Source organism: Podarcis erhardii (assembly GCF_964252035.2).
Source record: "Podarcis erhardii genome assembly, chromosome: 3".
Lineage (NCBI taxonomy): Eukaryota > Metazoa > Chordata > Lepidosauria > Squamata > Lacertidae > Podarcis > Podarcis erhardii.
The window spans coordinates 105,176,159-105,193,342 of record NC_138507.1 but is presented as its reverse complement, the minus strand read 5'-3'; the positions used below and the strand labels follow the sequence as shown (position 1 = coordinate 105,193,342).

Genomic DNA, 17,184 nt, shown 5'->3' with positions numbered 1-17,184 from the left:
TGGTCACCAACTAGGATTTTTTGACCTCGCCTGCATGCCTAGGTTAGGTCATTTGTCTGGGGCAGAAACTAATCATTTTAGGTGCAATCTTCCAGAAGAAAAGCGTTATTGGCAGGAGAAGGTCTGTGGGCTGTGATTCTGACCTCAACAGTTGCTGATATGCATTGACTAAAGTTTAACTTTGGGGGCAAGAAGTGGTGGATAACCGTAATATATTTAATTTCTAGCCTGCTTCCTTGCAGCAGCACTAAAGGTTACTCGTCAACTGCTAAGAGTTGTTGCATTAAACATTCTCCTGCTCCATGGCACTGCCTTCGCCATTTCCCTGGGACAGAGAAAGCAAAAGGTCCTTTGGCTCAAGCAAAAGGTCCTTTGGCTCAGCCCCTACCAGTGAGGGCCAGATGCACATCTCAAAGTCCACACGGACGACGGCATGAAAAGTCATGGCTTCCTGCTCTTGTGGAGCAGAAGAGTTGTAGGGGATCCCTCCTGCGGCACCTTGACGCCTACGAGCAAGCGAGGGCCTTGGCAAAGATGAATTTCGAAGACCTCTTGTGTGAGGCTGGGGGCTTTGGCAAATTCCAGATCCTCACTTTGCTCCTGCTCTGCCTCCCGAGGCTCTTCCTCCCTCTGCATTTCCTCCTGCACAACTTCCTGGCGGCCACCCCGGCTCATCGCTGCGCCATCCTGCATCAGGACCGCTTTGCCAACCTCACCGAGGCAGAGGTGCTGCTCATCAGCATCCCGAGGGATTCAGAAGAAGCCTTCAGCTCCTGTGAGATGTTTTCAGAGCCTCAGTTCCACCTCCTGCTCAACTCCTCCCAAGCGTCGACCAATGCCACATCTGTACAGAGCTGCCAGAATGGGTGGGTTTATAACCGGTCCCAGTTCACTTCCACCATAGCTACCCAGGTAAGCCTAGCATCTTCCTGTATGTTTGGGGACCATCTGAAAGGTCAAACAAGTGCAAAAGAATGGGCTCTTTTGGAACTGAGCAGAGAGAAATATGTACTTGCCCATAAGGCTCATTATTGCCTGGTCTCAGTCTAATCTACTTCATAGGGTTATTGTGAGGGACAGAAGACCACCTTGAGCTCCCTGGAGAAAAATGCAATAAATAAATACATTACAGTTGTTACTGTCCCTTGCTCTGCCACTTTGAGAGTGCTCTGGGCAGTGAGCGTATGTTTCTGAGGGGATTATTTGTTTACTATTTATCACCATGATCATTATTTATTTCCTTTATCAGTTGCTTTATAGATTATAAAAAAAATCAAAGTGACTAAATCATAACAAATAAAAGCAAATTTAAAACTACGGGGAAATGTAACACTGCGATCAGTACAAAATGCTCATCCAGTAAAATATCCATAAGAACAAGTCCTCCTCACTCACTAAAGCAGTGGTTCTCAGACTTCCCCCCCGGGTCACACTTTCAGAATAAAAATTTGGTCGTGCCACAGCAGTTTTATTTATTGATATGAAATACATCGGAAAACGAAAGGAAACTTGCAGCAGCGCTTGTTTTGTGACATAGAACACAACTACTTTATAATATGATTGTGGGGCATCCAGAAAGTATAAAATAACGCAGGACATGGATCTTTCCCAAAATATAATACAGTCATACCTCAGGTTAATTGTGCTTCAGGTCGAGCGTTTTCAAGTTACGCTCTGCGGCGACCCGGAAGTAACGGAGCACGTTACTTTCGGGTTTCACCGCTCGCGCATGCACAGATGCTCAAAATGACGTCACACGCATGCGCAGAAGCGGCAAAATGTGACCCGTGCACGTGCAGATGCGCAGTCGCGTCTTATGTTCTACTCAGGATGTGAACGGGGCTCCAGAACGGATCCCGTCCGTATCCAGAGGTATCACTGTACTGACTGTCCTTGAATCTTCCTGCCACAGTTGTAGGGCCGTCCTAAGCATATCCAGCACCGTGGGGCAAAGATCCCTCCACCACCCCCTCCCTTTCCCAGAATTTAGAACTTGGGGCGCAACTTGCGGATCACCTCATAGCTCCAGGAGCCGCTGCCCACAGAAGACGCCTCTGATGTGGACACAGTGCAGCTGGCCAGACCGCTGGAACCCAGTGCTTGCTTGCGAGGCTCCGGGGTGCCTCCTCCTGCCCGACAACTACAGCCCGCTGCCGGTGCTGCCAAGCGGCCTGAGGGCCTGAGGAGCAGGAGGCGGTTGCCACGCCGCCGCCTATGCCCCAGGGAGTTATGGTGGTGGTGTGGCGGGAATTACCGCCATCCACATTTTCCAGCACATTAACTTGGTGCTATGTCACCCCGGAACACCTCAGCTGACCCATGAAGCTGTTCGAGCGTTAATGTTTGATCATTAGATGACAAACTTCTATCCTGGCATCTAGAGTCAGGTAGGTAGCCGTGTTGGTCTGACGCAGTCAAAATATATAAAAATTGCCCAATAGCACCTTAGAGACCAACTAAGTTTGTTCTTGGTATAAGCTGGACAATTTTTATTTTATTTTTTTATATATTTCTATCCTGGCAGTTCATCTGCAACATAGGAAGTCTGAGGGAAAGAATAACAAAGAAAACAAAGGAATGTTCTCAATGATGTAATCCTGGTCAACTGGGTCCTTACTCGTGGAGTAAGTCCCATTGAGTTTATTAGTGCTTACTTCCAGGGAAGTGGGTGTAGCCTGGTTATAGCCTATATTATGTAACCTTTAGCTGCCATTCAAATGCATCCCTAAAGAAAGGTACTCACATATTTAAAATGTTCAAAATTGAATTTATACTTAAGAATGAAGTACATGCAGTTGACACCTGGGTAGTCATAGCTCTAGCTTATTTGGTAGATATTATTTAATTGGGAAAGTCCTGATTTGAATCAGCTTGATAGACTGAACCTTTATTGCAGTTACAGATAGGTAGCCGTGTTGGTCTGCCATAGTCAAAACAAAATAAAAAAATTCCTTCCAGTAGCACCTTAAAGACCAACTAAGTTAGTTCTTGGTATGAGCTTTCGTGTGCATGCACACTTCTTCAGATACTTCTTTGTATCTGAAGAAGTATGCATGCACACGAAAGCTCATACCAAGAACTAACTTAGTTGGTCTTTAAGGTGCTACTGGAAGGAATTTTTTTATTTTCTTTATTGCAGTGTTCAGAATGCATCATTCAAAAGCCTCAGTGGGAAGCTATGTGTCTGAACTCAAAATCAAAATCTACTGAATAATAATAATAATAATAATAATAATAATAATAATAATAACAACAACAACAATCCATTATCTTAGTACTCTTGGCAGCTTCCAACAGAATATAAAAACACATTAAAACATCAAACATTAAAAACGTCCCTATACAGGACATAGATTTAATAGGCTGTTTTCCCCACACCCCATCCCATTGGTCTGGCTTGCAGGGGCTGATGGGAGTTGTAGTTCAGCAACACCTGGAGGGCCAAAGGTTCCACACACCTGGCAAAGGCAATTCAATATCGCTCTAATGTAGTTAGGGGAATTGCTGCGGTTTTGATTAATAAAGCAGATCTATTTGAAATTAACCCTGTGTTTATGTTCCAAAATCCTTGCCTGTGTATTTAAGGCACACAGGAGCCCTGCTGAGGAAAAATGGTGGCAACCCTGAGTCAAGCTGCCTATAGGTTTTCTAAATGCTTCTCTGGGTTCTTTGTTCCAGTGGGACTTGGTCTGTGAGCAAAAAGAGCTGAATCACGCCACAGCCACCTTCTTCTTCATTGGTGTCATGCTTGGAGCTCTCATCTTTGGCTACCTGTCAGACAGGTAATTTTCTCACGCTTCTTCCTTATTGAAACCTTTTGTTCACACGACAAACACCTTTATCTGCCCAATTTGATTGCCACACTTTGTGGCAGTCTTCCCTATCAGGATGCCTTCCAGATATTTGGACTCCAACTCCCATCAGTCCCAGCTAGCATGACCAATAGCCAGGGATGATGGGACTTGTAGTCCATCAACATCTGGATAGGTGAGGGAAGTTCTGGTCTAAAGAACTTCCCATAAGTGAGATAGGGCAGGGTTGGCATACTAGGAATTTAGCAAGGAGTCTTTATTCTCAACCAAACCACTCAATTATTAAATCATAGAAGTGTAGAGTTGGAAGGGACAACAAGGGTGATCTAGTCCAACCCCCGGCAATGCAGGAATCTTTTGCCCGATGTGGGGCTCAAACCCACGACCCTGAGATCATTGGTCTGATGCTCTACTAGATGAGCTATCCCTTCAAATGATTAAGATCTTCTTGTCTTTAAACGTTTCAAATACTTTTTTATTATTATTTAGTCATTTGTATTGCTTTGCTGCTTTGTCGTCCGTAGCCCTGGGCTCCTTTGCAAAGGAAGGGAAGTCTAGAACCTTAAATAATACAAAATAAGAACAACAGCTCCTCTGTATTTTCCACACGGAGTAGCAGTGACTCTACAGGCTATCAGGAAAGCGAGCCAAGTACTCTGGTGGCACATGGCAGGAACCCGAGCTCACAATGGTCTCCTTTGCCGTGTAGTTGACATTTTTTCTCTGTGGTGTTGTGGCAGGTTCGGCCGGAAGACCATGCTCCTGGTGTCTTACATGTGCACCCTCATTTGTGGGATGGTGAGTTCTGCATCTGTTACATACAGTATGCTGGCGGTCATGAGGACCCTGACAGGAATGTCTATCTGCGGCCTCTCTCTCATCGTCGTGCCTCTGGGTAAGCACAACAAGAGTTCCAAGACTGATAAGTCTTTTATAACATTTTAACTAGGATTTATATATTGTAATGTTTGAAGTATGAATTTGGAATTACTCATTATGAATTACTCATCTATCTATCTATATCTATCTATCTATCTATCTATCTATCTATCTATCTATCTATCTATCATCTATCTATCTATCATCTATCTATATCTATATCATCTATCTATCTATCTATCTATCTATCTATCTATCTATCTATCTAATTATTCCCTTCATATTATTTCACTTCCTGAAAATGTAAAATTGAACCATGGTGAAAATGTATTTCTTTTGTCCAAAATAAACAGTCACCATCCTTAAAATCACAAAACGCTTGGAGAGATAAATGGGGCTGAAATGGAAAGAGTACTGGAGCCAGTCATACTTGTAAGTGGGGGGCACTTTGCAAATTGGGCACCTCTGCCCCATTTGGTCTATATTGTATTCAGCTCTCCCCTGTATTACAGATCGACACTGCACATGTAGTGGGCACCAACAGAGCTGTCCTTGCAGCTGCTCTGTGCACCACAAGGTTCAAGTCCTTAAAAAGAGGCTAGCTTAGAAGCGGTGCAAAAGCCGGTCTCCACCAGAAAGCAAAGACACTGCAGCTGACTGGGCCTCTTTTAGGGAGCATTGCTGCTTGACTCCAAACATAGCCGATGGTTAGATGAAGGCTTGCAGACAATGGCTCTGGGCAGTAAGATCTAGGTTTGTTCTGTTTGGGCTCTCACAATCAAGTGTGTTTGTGTGTGCCTGTTTGTGTGCTAAACTCCATTTCTATGTTCCAGGCATGGAATGGGTAGACATCCAGCACCGCACCATTTCTGGGATCATGACCAGCATCTTCTGGAGCCTGGGGAATATGCTTCTCGCTCTGATCGCTTACCTGGTGCGAGACTGGCGTTGGCTGCTTTTTGCTGCTACTTTGCCATGTGCAGTGGGGCTGGTCTCTGTATGGTGGGTGAAACTAACCCTGCATGATGGCTTGTGGTCCTGCCTTTCTTCAAGGGCATCTTCTTCACAGAACCAGCTGGCAACCTAGCTAGGCACACTGACGGGCTTCAGGGCTACTATGCATGCATTGTTCAGTTGGCTGGTTGCAACGGTCTCCTTTGTTTTTAGCACTTGTGTGATTTATATGAGTTTGTTTTCATAGAATCATAGAATCATAGAGTTGGAAGAGACCACAAGGGCCATCGAGTCCAACCCCCTGCCAAGCAGGAAACACCATCAGAGCACTCCTGACATATGGTTGTCAAGCCCTCCAAAGACCTCCAAAGACCTCCAAAGAAGGAGACTCCACCACACTCCTTGGCAGAAAATTCCACTGTCAGGAAGTTCTTCCTAATGCTTAGGTGGAATCTTCTTCCTTGTAGTTTGGATCCATTGCTCCGTGTCCGCTCCTCTGGAGCAGCAGAAAACAACCTTTCTCCCTCCTCTATGTGACATCCTTTTATATATTTGAACATGGCTATCATATCACCCCTTAACCTCCTCTTCTCCAGGCTAAATATGCCCAGCTCCCTTAGCCGTTCCTCATAAGGCATTGTTTCCAGGCCTTTGACCATTTTGGTTGCCCTCCTCTGGACACGTTCCAATTTGTCAGTGTCCTTCTTGAACCGTGGTGCCCAGAACTGGACACAGTACTCCAGGTGAGGTCTGACCAGAGCAGAATACAGTGGCACTATTACTTCCCTTGATCTAGATGCTATACTCCTATTGATGCAGCCCAGAATTGCATTAGCTTTTTTAGCTGCCGCGTCACACTTTGTGTTTTAATTTGCAACCTGCTCTGTTGTGGGCCCCTCCATTCATCATTTTTTATTGTGCATTCATTATGATTTGTGCCAATACTATTTGAGCCTGCAAAAGTCTTGGGGCAGGCCTACGGCATCCATTCCACTCAGTGCGTATCTCATAGCAGGCTTCCTCAACCCCGGCCCTCCAGATGTTTTTGGCCTGCAACTCCCATGATCCCTAGCTAGCAGGACCAGTGGTCAGGGATGATAGGAACTGTAGTCTCAAAACATCTGGAGGGCCGAGGTTGAGGAAGCCTGTCCCATAGCTTCCTGCTGAACTCTTGTTGCCGTACAGTCTGGCCTTATCCAAACTTGCCTTTCACTCCTCTCTTTCCAGGCAGAGATCTGTGCTTAAATGTTCCTTGTCCAAACAGGTCCCCCCCCCCCATTTTTTGTGCCCCAAGCATTCCCCACGAAAACCCACTTTTTAAAGCTGAAACAGAGCAAACACCAATTTGGCTTTTCTGATGTTTCCCCCCTGACTGAGCTTTAAAGAGAGGTCTTTAGTGGACAAAGCTCCAGAGGAAAGCAAAAACAAAGGAGCTCAGACACGGAGATTTATACAGTCATACCTCGGGTTACAGACGCTTCAGGTTACGTTTTTTCAGGTTACGGACTGCCGAAACCCAGAAGTACTGGAATGGGTTACTTCCGGGTTTTGGCAGCTGTGCATGCACAGAAGCACTAAATCACGCTTTGCGCATGCTGTGGGTTGCGAACGCTGCGGGTTGCGAATGTGCATCCCGCACGGATCACGTTCGCAACCCGAGCGTCCACTGTATTGTGGACCATGCCTGCAGGGGCGGAGAAAGGGGGGTGCGGTGGGTGTGGTTCACCCTGGGTGTCACCACTGAGGAGGGTGACAAAATGGCGGGCAGCACTCACCGCGGGGCCTGCAGCGCGTCCAAGTCGCGTGTCTCTCCTGGGAAAGACACATGGCATGGGTGCATGCAGGCTCCGCACTGCCCAAACGGTCCGCCCACTGCCTCCCCCCTAGCTGTAGGGCGGCTGAGTGGGAGGAGGCAGGCAGACTCCGGGGCCCCCACGGTGTGCCCCGCCCCTATGGGCAGCTTGCCCCACCACTGGGCACGCCGCCCCTGGCGCCCAAGTGGCTTCCTCCATTGCTGCATGCCTGGAAAGAGTGGAGGAATGGTCAGCGTGGATAAGCCATCAGGATAGCAATAGGATCATGGGATTGTGGAATTGGGAGAGCCCCAAGGGGTCATGTAACCGAACATCATTCATGGTTTATCAGGAATGAGGCATTTGCTGGTGCCTGCTGCCTGGCTACTCCCACTTTGTTCCTCCTTTGGCTTAAGTAGCTTCAGCAAACCAGGAAAAACTGGTTTCCTATTAACAACTCAACCTGTTGTTGTTGGCATCTGTCTGCCTTGAGAAAAAATGGAGTGTGCCTCAAGGGGTGAAGTCAAACTGCTGCGTTAGCAGCACTGAAGTGACCTCTTTGGGGCGCAAGCCTGGGCAGTGTGTATAGAGGTCCTGGGCTGCCAGCGGCGTAGCGTGGGTTGTCAGCACCCGGGGCAAGGCAAGTAATTTGCGCCCCCTAACCCGGGGCAAGGCAAGTAATTTGCGCCCCTAACACCTAACCTGCTGCCGCTACCAGCTTCTTCTTGCTGCTGCCTGGGCTGCTGCCATGGGGCTCTGCTACAGCCTGCGCCCGAGGCTCTTCGACGACTCTGGAGGCGGCGAGCGTGCCCCCCCCAGATGTTGCGCCCGGTGCGGCCGGCCCCCCCTTGCCCCCCACGCTACGCCACTGTGGGCTGCCCGGATGACAAGACCCCCTCTTGGCCTTGCTGGTGTGGTCCAAAGGAAAGCAGAGCCATATGTTTGGCACCAGCCTGGGCTGCAGGAGTTGCTGGAAGGAGGCGTACAAGGCGACATCCAATTCTTCACACGCATCCCAAAAGTATACATATATTTATACTAGGGGAAAGTGTGTATACACAAAAGCATAATTATCTTTGGGGGAAATCGCCTGTCAAAATGTGTGTTATGCAAAACTGGGTAGAAAATGTGAATATTAGAAGACATGCCTAAGGAAATATGTGATTTTTGTGTACAGTGTGTGGATTTTATACAGAAATGACATGAGCTGAACTTGGGATTGGCAAAAGCAGAAAGCAGAAGGGACAAGTCTAACCTTCTCATTTGTGAAGAAATGGATAGCGTGTTAATGCTCATGATTTTTAATTAACTTTCCCACCAGAATAGGTAACAGTGGATGCATGCACAACATACATTTTATAGCACCCCTGCAAAGGATTCTGGGGACTGTAGTTTGCTAAGGTGTTTGGGATTGCAGCTCTGTTAAGGGTAAACTACAGTCCCCAGGATACTTTGGGGGAGTAATGTGTTTTAAATGTTTGGTATTCATGCAGCCAGTGCCTGTGAAAAGGACATCAAGGGCTCTCGCCTCTTTGACTCGTGCACTTTGCATCCAACAGAGACACCAGTACACATTAATAGAAGGGTGTCAATCTATGTTAATCTGTGTCCAGCACGTTTGATATAAATGAAATGAGCCATCAGACACCTGGAGCCAAATGCTAAATCCACACGCATTGGCATCTTGTATAAGTAATAGTTCACCAAGTTGTTCCTTCGCCAAGAGCTGAATGTTCAGGCTAAACTAGAACCTGGGTGACAGGCAGAGAGACGGTCTGTTTCAGAACCCCACCTTCCCACTCCTAGAACTGAGAAACTAACAATTGTCATACCTCCTCATGCTGTTTACATGTTTTGGACACACAAGATTCTGGGAGCTTTCAAGCGCAAACCACACATTATATGCCAAGGTGTGTGGCTAACTCCCCCCCTCTTTTTTAAGTGAAAAGCATGCTTAGTAGTAGTAGTAGTAGTAGTAATAATAATAATAATAATAATAATAATAATAAATATTTTATTTATACCCCGCCCTCCCCAGCCAAGATCGGGCTCAGGGTGGCTTACATCAGGTATAAAACAATTTATTAAAATACAATTTAAAAACAAGATTAAAATACAACATTAAAATGCAGCCTCATTTCAGTAGAAACTCAAATAAAAAACTTTTTAGGGATGAAAACGTCAAATCTTCACCAAGGCCAACTATCCAGGCTGGTCCTACGTGGGCCAGAAAAAAGCCAAGGAAGGCTCCAAATAGGAGTTCCATCACAATCTATGGTCAATCTTAGAAAATGTTTTAAGAATAAGTATTGATGTACAAGTTTGGATGAGAGCTAAGATTAGATAAAGTGAAATTGGTTTTTTAAAGTGAATTAAATTAGGTGAGGACTTGCTGAGCTAATAATTTGAATTGGAATACAGAGAGGGGAGGTGTGAGGAGGTCTGAGAAATAAGTTAAAAGAAAAGTAAGTAATGGAAATTTTATGTGCTTTAAATTGTTTTTAAGTTTTGCATTTTTGCATTTTTGTTATTTTTTGTTTTTTTGTTTTTGTATTTTGTATTATTTTGGAAATGCTAATAAATATTCATTAAAAAACAACAACAATCTATCGTTCCCAGGATTCTTTGGGGGAAGCCACGACCTTTTAAAGTGGAATTATACTGCTTTCAACGTATTGCGCGACGTGGCCTTTTCAAAATAAGCTGGAGGATGTGAGCAATGTATCAGACAACCTGATTATTTTCTCTTTTAACAGGTGGCTCCCAGAATCTGCCAGGTGGTTGCTGGCCAAAGGGAAGCTGAAGGAAGCTTGTGGGCATTTGCAGGCTTGTGCCAAAATGAATGGACGAAAGGAGTTTGCTGCCAAGATAAACCTTGAGGTAAGATGGGGCAGGGCTTTTATTTTATTTTTATCTGGAACTCAGTCCCAGCTGCTCTCAGGTGGGCACCATTGCCATTCTAAGAGAACAAGGGAGGTGTTTATGAAGAGTTCCAGAACCCCCTTTTCCAGAAAAACAGCACTGAGTAGGGGCATTAGGAACTAATAATGAAGAAAAAACACACCCCTATACAGTGGTACCTTGGGTTAAGACCTTAATTTGTTCTGGAGGTCCGTTCTTAACCTCAATCTGTTCTTAACCTGAGGTACCACTTTAGCTAATGGGACCTCCCGCTGCTCAATTTCTGTTCTCATCCTGAAGCAAAGTTCTTAACCTGAGGTATTATTTCTGAGTTAGCGGAGTCTGTAACCCGAGGTACCACTGTACCACCAAGTGCTAGTGCCATGGAAAATGCCACAGACTGCAACATAGAACAGCGGTGAGGGCTGCCTGCCCAGTGTCTCCTTTTCGGATATCGCAAATCATGATGTATGTGCGTGAGTGCACTATGCGAAAATCACGATGCAGGAAAAACTGTGAAGCCAGCCCAGGCCTCTGCATAGCACCATCCTTATTTCAGCCATCATGATAATATCAGTATATCATATTGTTTAGCTAGTGATTTATTGCGATGTTGAAAACCAGATATGGTAGGGCTGCTACAAAGTTGTTCAGCCTTGCTTTGCACCCACAATTTTCACCTTCACCCTCATTCTCAGGGTGCCTCCTCCCTCCCTTTTTCGATGCATTAGGATCCATTTGCAAATTTTTATCCTACAAGACTGAATGGCGTTTTCTTACATTCGTACCTTGTATTATCAATACAGACTCCATTGGTTTTTAAGGATGTACATATTACGAACTGCCTTGTGGGAGGGCGCCTTCGTGGGTAGAAAGATGGGGGTAAACCATTCTAAATAAAACAAACACCCAGCAATTAAAACCTGTTTAAAAACTGAAAATCCTGCTACAGAAACAGTTTACTAGTGGAGGGAGAATGAGAGACAATTCCCCACTGAGTTGCCTGTTGTTGCTCATGCAAGCCAATAGTGAATTCTGATTTTTTAAAAAATATCGTGTCAGTGGAAGATTTCTTCATGCCTAATTGCCACAGGGGGTGGTTTTTCTGAGGGTGTCATGGGGCACCCCATGTGCTACAACAGCCCCAGAAAACCCCCACTGCTTGGGGCGGGGGAACCCCATTGGTGACAATGGAAAGCTTTTTTTCAAGCCTAATAGCCTGGTGGAGCCAGGATGGGAGACAGCGGACCAAATAGTCTACCATGAGGAAGTCCTCCACTCCTGAACTGACCTCAGCTTCCCTTCTTCAGATGCTGAGCAAGACAGCAGCTGCGGTAGAGCAGAAGCTAGATGGGAATTATTCTTACGTGAGCATCTTCCGAACACCGATACTGAGGAAAATCTCCTTTTGCATGGGGGCCGTGTGGTGAGATAACTCTTTCTCGCTTCCTCCTCACCTCACCCATGGGTTAACGTCCTCTCTGGGCCTGAGTTTGGGGTTTCTCTGCCCACCTCTTTATCTGCCTCCCCTTCAGGTTTGGGGTGGCCTTTTCCTACTACGGCATGAGCTTGAACATCAGTGGCTTCGGCCTGAGCATGTACATGACGCAGTTTGTCTTTGGGGCCATTGAGATCCCTGCCAAACTCACCATGTACCTCGTGGTGAATCGATTTGGACGGAAGCAGAGCCAGGCCTGGTCCCTCATCCTAGCCGGGTTATGCATAGGAGTCAACATTGCCGTCCCAAGGTGTAAGTAGCTTGGCTTTATTCTTATTGCCTCTTGTTGTTGTTGTTTTCCTTTTAAAACGTTGTTCAAACCAAGAAAATGGATGCAAATGATCATGCCGCAGCTTCCCTGTCCTTCTGAGGGGGCTCAGAAAGAATGGCTGGGAAGCTGCCCCCTTGCTTCTCAAGACCCCTAGGCAGCTGCTTCACTCTGCCTACCGATAGGGCCGGGTCCGAGTTGCTATCCAGCCATTGCCAGGCGGCCAAGTTGTGTTTGTGGTTACATGGGGGAGCAGGAGGACAGCCCTGCTGCCTGGCCTAGCAAATGAAGTCTCTACGTTGCAACCAAATCACTTCACTAAATCAGATTCTGAGCATGCAAAAAGGGTGCGTTACGGGATGAAACTCCAACCCTCACCCCTCCAAACTGTCCATGGGACAATCTGTACTGGATTCGCTTTCATTTGCTCATGGATGGCCCAGCCAAGTTTGGCATCTTTCTTGAGGGTTAGGAGTACTGAATTCAGCCCCTGCATCCTCCTGACCAGATGATAGGTATCGAGGCTAGGTGAGAGTTGCTAGTGCAGCTGTGCCGTCAGGGACATCAACAAAGCAGTGGTTTTTCAGGATCCATTACAACGTTGCAGGAGGTGCTTGCGTGGCAACATGCTCAGGATTGTTAGCACTGATTTTTCCTGTTGCACATGCAAACGTTTTCCTTGTAGTAGCCCCTTTCACCTTTTCCAACTGCTTCTCCTCCCAGCACTGGGGATTTTGCGTTCTGTGGTTGCCATCATAGGCAAAGGATTCTCTGAAGCTGCTTTCACCACCGTCTTTTTGTATTCCTCAGAACTCTACCCCACTGTCCTCAGGTAAGGAGGAGCTCCTGTCTGAGCTCACAAATAACACTGCTGGAAGCCTGTCTGTGGCCGGGACCTTCTTATGCATGCCCCTCCATCCTTCAAACTGTGCAAACACCAAATAAATACAGTCCAACCATTGGCTTTTCTCAAATGATTTACCAAAAATTACAGCTGCGATGATCAATTGACTTACTTGAGAGCCAGTGTGGTGTAGTGGTTAAGAGCGGTAGTCTCGTAATCTGGGGAACCGGGTTCGCATCTCCGCTCCTCCACATGTAGCTGCTGGGTGACCTTGGGCCAGTCACACTTCTCTGAAGTCTCTCAGCCCCACTCACCTCACAGAGTGTTTGTTGTGGGGGAGGAAGGGAAAGGAGAATGTGAGCCGCTTTGAGACTCCTTAAAGGGAGTGAAAGGCGGGATATCAAATCCAAACTCTCAGGGATAGCCAATGCGGTGAGTGAGTTGAGGGGACCAGAGTGTCACACAATATTCCAAGTGTAGTCAGACCATAGATTTGTATTATGCTATTATGAAGCAGCCACATCAGGAAGAATTGAACATATTTTGCAACAGGAGCGGGAAACCACACACACACACACACACACACACACTCTTAAATAATTTGGTTTGATTTGTTAAAATTTGGAAAACTAAGAAAATTAAAATTTAAAATTAAATAGGTACCATATTGGCCTGAATATAAGCCACACTTCCCCCCAAAATTCCAATTGTGAAAAGTTAAACTGCAGCTTATATTTGTGACCTTACGCTGCTGGCAAAGTGGTGTGGCTCCCAGGAAGCCGCTTGGGAGCCCGGGGCTCCCAAGCCTCCCCCAAGCCACTGAATTTAAAGGTGCGGCTTATTTGCAGGTGCAGCTTATATTCGGGCCAGTACAGTATTGTGCCATTATGATATCAGCAGTTCTATTTTCAATAGGACACTAAGCTAGCAAGGCTTAGACACTTACAAGTCACCTCAGCCCTTATTAATATTATTATTATTATTCGTAACTGAATTTGTTAGTTGCTTTCTCTTGCCCAGGGCAACCCAAAGAGACTTACAACCAAACAAACGAATGCATGGGAGATGCGGGGTGGGTTCCGGGGGCGGGGGAGAGATCCACCATAATATGCATTCCCCTTTCCGACTCACCTGGTTTCCCATTCTGGGCTCCAGCTCCAAAAAGAGCCAGCAGCCTCCCAAGGAGCCGTGGGCGCCATTTTGCCAAAGGTCTCCTCCAGTTGTCCTTAGACATCTCAGCTACCACTTTCCCGACCAATAAGCTGAGGATGGAATCGTCCACCCAAGACATCCCATGCCCAGCCTATCTTTGCAGGGCTCAAACCTTATTGAATGCCTCTCCGCTTTGCTTGCAGGCAGAATGGGCAAGGGTACTGCGCCTTCATGGCACGCCTGGGTGGCTCGGTGGCTCCTCTCGTCTTCATGCTGGACAGCCTATGGAAGCTTCTGCCCCAAGTGATCTACTGCATCATGGCCGTGCTCTGCGGCTCAGCAGCCTTCTTCCTCCCTGAGACGTTAAACACGGAGCTGCCGGAGACTGTAGAGGATGTTGAAAAGCGAAGGTGAGAGCCGGGGAGAGGCAGGAAGTGGTGGTGATGGACTGGCTGAAAATACACTCTCCAGCATTTCTCTGATGAAAATAGGGACACCCTATTCAATAATAATAGAGTGGTAGCTCAGTTTTCAAACGTAATTCGTTCCGAAGTCCGTTTGTGTTCCGAAATGTTCGAAAACTGAAAGCAGAAGCCTCAAAACAGGACCCTCAATATGGAAAACTCAAAACAGAAGCTGCATTTCCTGTTCGACTTCTGAGGCACGTTCGAAAACTGAGGCATTTACTTCCGGGTTTTCGGCATTGGAGTTCCAAAACGTTTGACTATGGAGGCGTTTGAAAACCGAGGCACCACTGTAATAATAATAATTTTATTATTTATACCCCTCCCATCTGACCGGGTTCCCCCAGCCACTCTGAGTGACTTCCAACATATATAAAAACATAATAAAACATTACCCATTTAAAAAAAATTCTATGCCTTCTGAGAGCCGGTGGTGGTGTAGTGGTTAAGAGCAGTAGACTCGTAACCTGGGGAACTGTGTTCGCGTCTCCGCTCCTCCACATGCAGCTGCTGGGTGACCTTGGGCCAGTCACACTTCTCTGAAGTCTCTCAGCCTCACTCACCTCACAGTGTGTTTGTTGTGGGGGAGGAAGGGAAAGGAGAATGTTAGCCGCTTTGAGACTCCTTAAAGGGAGTGAAAGGTGGGATATCAAATCCAAACTCTTCTTCTCTTCTTCTTCTTCTGATGTCTTCTAACTGTTGTATAGTTACTTATCTCCTTGGACCGGGGATCACATAACTCTATACCCTCCAATATTTCCCTGATGAAAATAGAGGCATCCTACAGAAAAGCAAGACATTCTGAGATTGCATCAGAAACCAGGACGGCTTCTGTAAATCCAGGACTGTCCCTCCCTGGAAAATAGGGACACTTGGAGGGTTTGTGAAAACTAACTGGTGGGAGACCGTGCTCTATTTGTGCTAATGCGCCAGCCTCCACTTCTCAGCAAACAGCACTGATCTTTTTCTTTGTTGTTTCCCTGTAGCTCAGAAAGGGAGAAACACCTGCGTGGGAAGGTGTCTGAAGTCGTGCCTCTGCAGTCGTTACAGAAGTGACCTGCTGAGGGGTTGCTGCAGCTAGCAATGGGGGACTTGGGGATTGCAGAAAAGATGATCAAGGGCAACATGGTGCGCAGGCTTAGAGTTTCTAATGCAATAAAGTGAAGGGCGCAATCCACTTTGGTGTCATTCCTCAGCATGGAGGTGAGTGGTTGGTGAGATCGCTGATTTCCAGGTCTTGCTCTCGGCTGTTTAATTCATTTGTGGTTCGACTGGAGTGCTGGCAGTTACAAGGAGGGCTCAGGAGGACATTCCCTAACAGACCATTGCTGGTTTTGCCATTTGCACAATAAAAAGGGCATAGCACAAAATTTTCTTGAACAGCAAAGGGCACCAAAGGCAGGAAGCAACCATCCCCTCCCAGGTCAGTTCTCTTCTTTCTTAATTGCCACACACATCAAACATCATGGAAACACAACAGAAGCCTCACCTGTACAGTACAGTGGTACCTCGGGTTAAGAACTTAATTCGTTCTGGAGGTCCGTTCTTAACCTGAAACTGTTCTTAACCTGAGGTACCACTTTAGCTAATGGGGCCTCCCGCTGCCACTGTGCGATTTCTGTTCTCATCCTGAGGTAAAGTTCTTAACCTGAGGTACTGTTTCTGGGTTAGCGGAGTCTGTAACCCGAAGCATCTGTAACCTGAGGTACCACTGTATAGAAATGTGGCTCAAATGCACATATTTTGCAAGTAATCCTTCCCTTCCTAACCACCCTGCCAAGAATGAGAGGTCAGCATCTGCTGTGGCTTTGGCCTGAAAGAAGGGGGTAAGTTGTTGCAAAGATGTGGGCTTCAGTATAGCTTGGATCTCACCAGACTATTATTTATTAAATTTGTATACCACCCTTCATCCATAGATCTCAGGGCGGTTCATGTCATCCCCCCAACCCCCCCCAAAAAAACTCCAAAACACCACAATCTATAGGATTTAGCCATATGCCAGGATATACTCTAGATCCAGCCAGCTGTCTGAGCCTCTTGGGCTTACTGATCAGAAGGTTGGCGGTTCAAATCCCCACAACAGGGTGAGCTCCTGTTGCTCTGTCCCAGCTCCTGCCAACCTAGCAGTTAGAAAGCATACCAGTGCAAGTAGATAAATAGGTACCACTGAGGCGGGAACGTAAACGGCGTTTCTTTGTGCTCTGGCTTCGAAACAGTGTCCCATTGTGTCAGAAGTGGTTTAGGCATGCTGGCCACCTGACCTGGAAAGCTGTGGACAAATGTCGGCTCCCTTGGCCTGAAAGCGAAATGAGCTCCACAACCCCATAGTTGCCTTTGACTGGACTTAACTGTCCAGGGGTCCTTTACCTTTTACCTAAAGGTATTTCCCAAACTGGATAGCTACTTCATTGATTTTACTAGAGCTGCATGCTAGCAGCCTCTCAAAATTCTCCACCCTGCCAGCAGGCAGAGGAAAGGGGGACACTTTCACCACTGGGGCTCACCATTAGTAGCATCTGTGGCAGTAGCACACCTTCCTTCTTATTTCTTCAGGGTTTGCTGTTGTGTTTTCAGCAGCAATTGAAAACTGTGCCCTGAACCTAACCTTGTTCCAGGGTG

General features: G+C 46.6%; 1 protein-coding gene across 1 annotated transcript; it reads left to right on the top strand.

Moving 5' to 3' along the window:
- Window positions 1-504: 504 nt before the first annotated feature.
- On the top strand, window positions 505-15,740 carry SLC22A7 (solute carrier family 22 member 7). The gene is made up of 10 exons (XM_081855121.1): window positions 505-912; window positions 3,679-3,782; window positions 4,553-4,707; window positions 5,525-5,693; window positions 10,195-10,318; window positions 11,650-11,765; window positions 11,875-12,089; window positions 12,829-12,937; window positions 14,305-14,511; window positions 15,552-15,740. The coding sequence occupies exons 1-10, from the start codon at window positions 535-537 to the stop codon at window positions 15,619-15,621; spliced, it is 1,647 nt and encodes a 548-aa protein (XP_081711247.1). The 5' UTR covers window positions 505-534; the 3' UTR covers window positions 15,622-15,740.
- The last annotated feature ends 1,444 nt before the right edge of the window (window positions 15,741-17,184 follow it).

Coding starts and splice junctions, on each gene's coding strand:
- SLC22A7 (XM_081855121.1), top strand. CDS start 535: ATGAATTTCGAAGACCTCTTGTGTGAGGCTGGGGGCTTTGGCAAATTC. Junction 3,783..4,552: donor TTTGGCTACCTGTCAGACAG/GTAATTTTCTCA, acceptor GTGTTGTGGCAG/GTTCGGCCGGAAGACCATGC. Junction 12,090..12,828: donor CAACATTGCCGTCCCAAGGT/GTAAGTAGCTTG, acceptor TTCTCCTCCCAG/CACTGGGGATTTTGCGTTCT.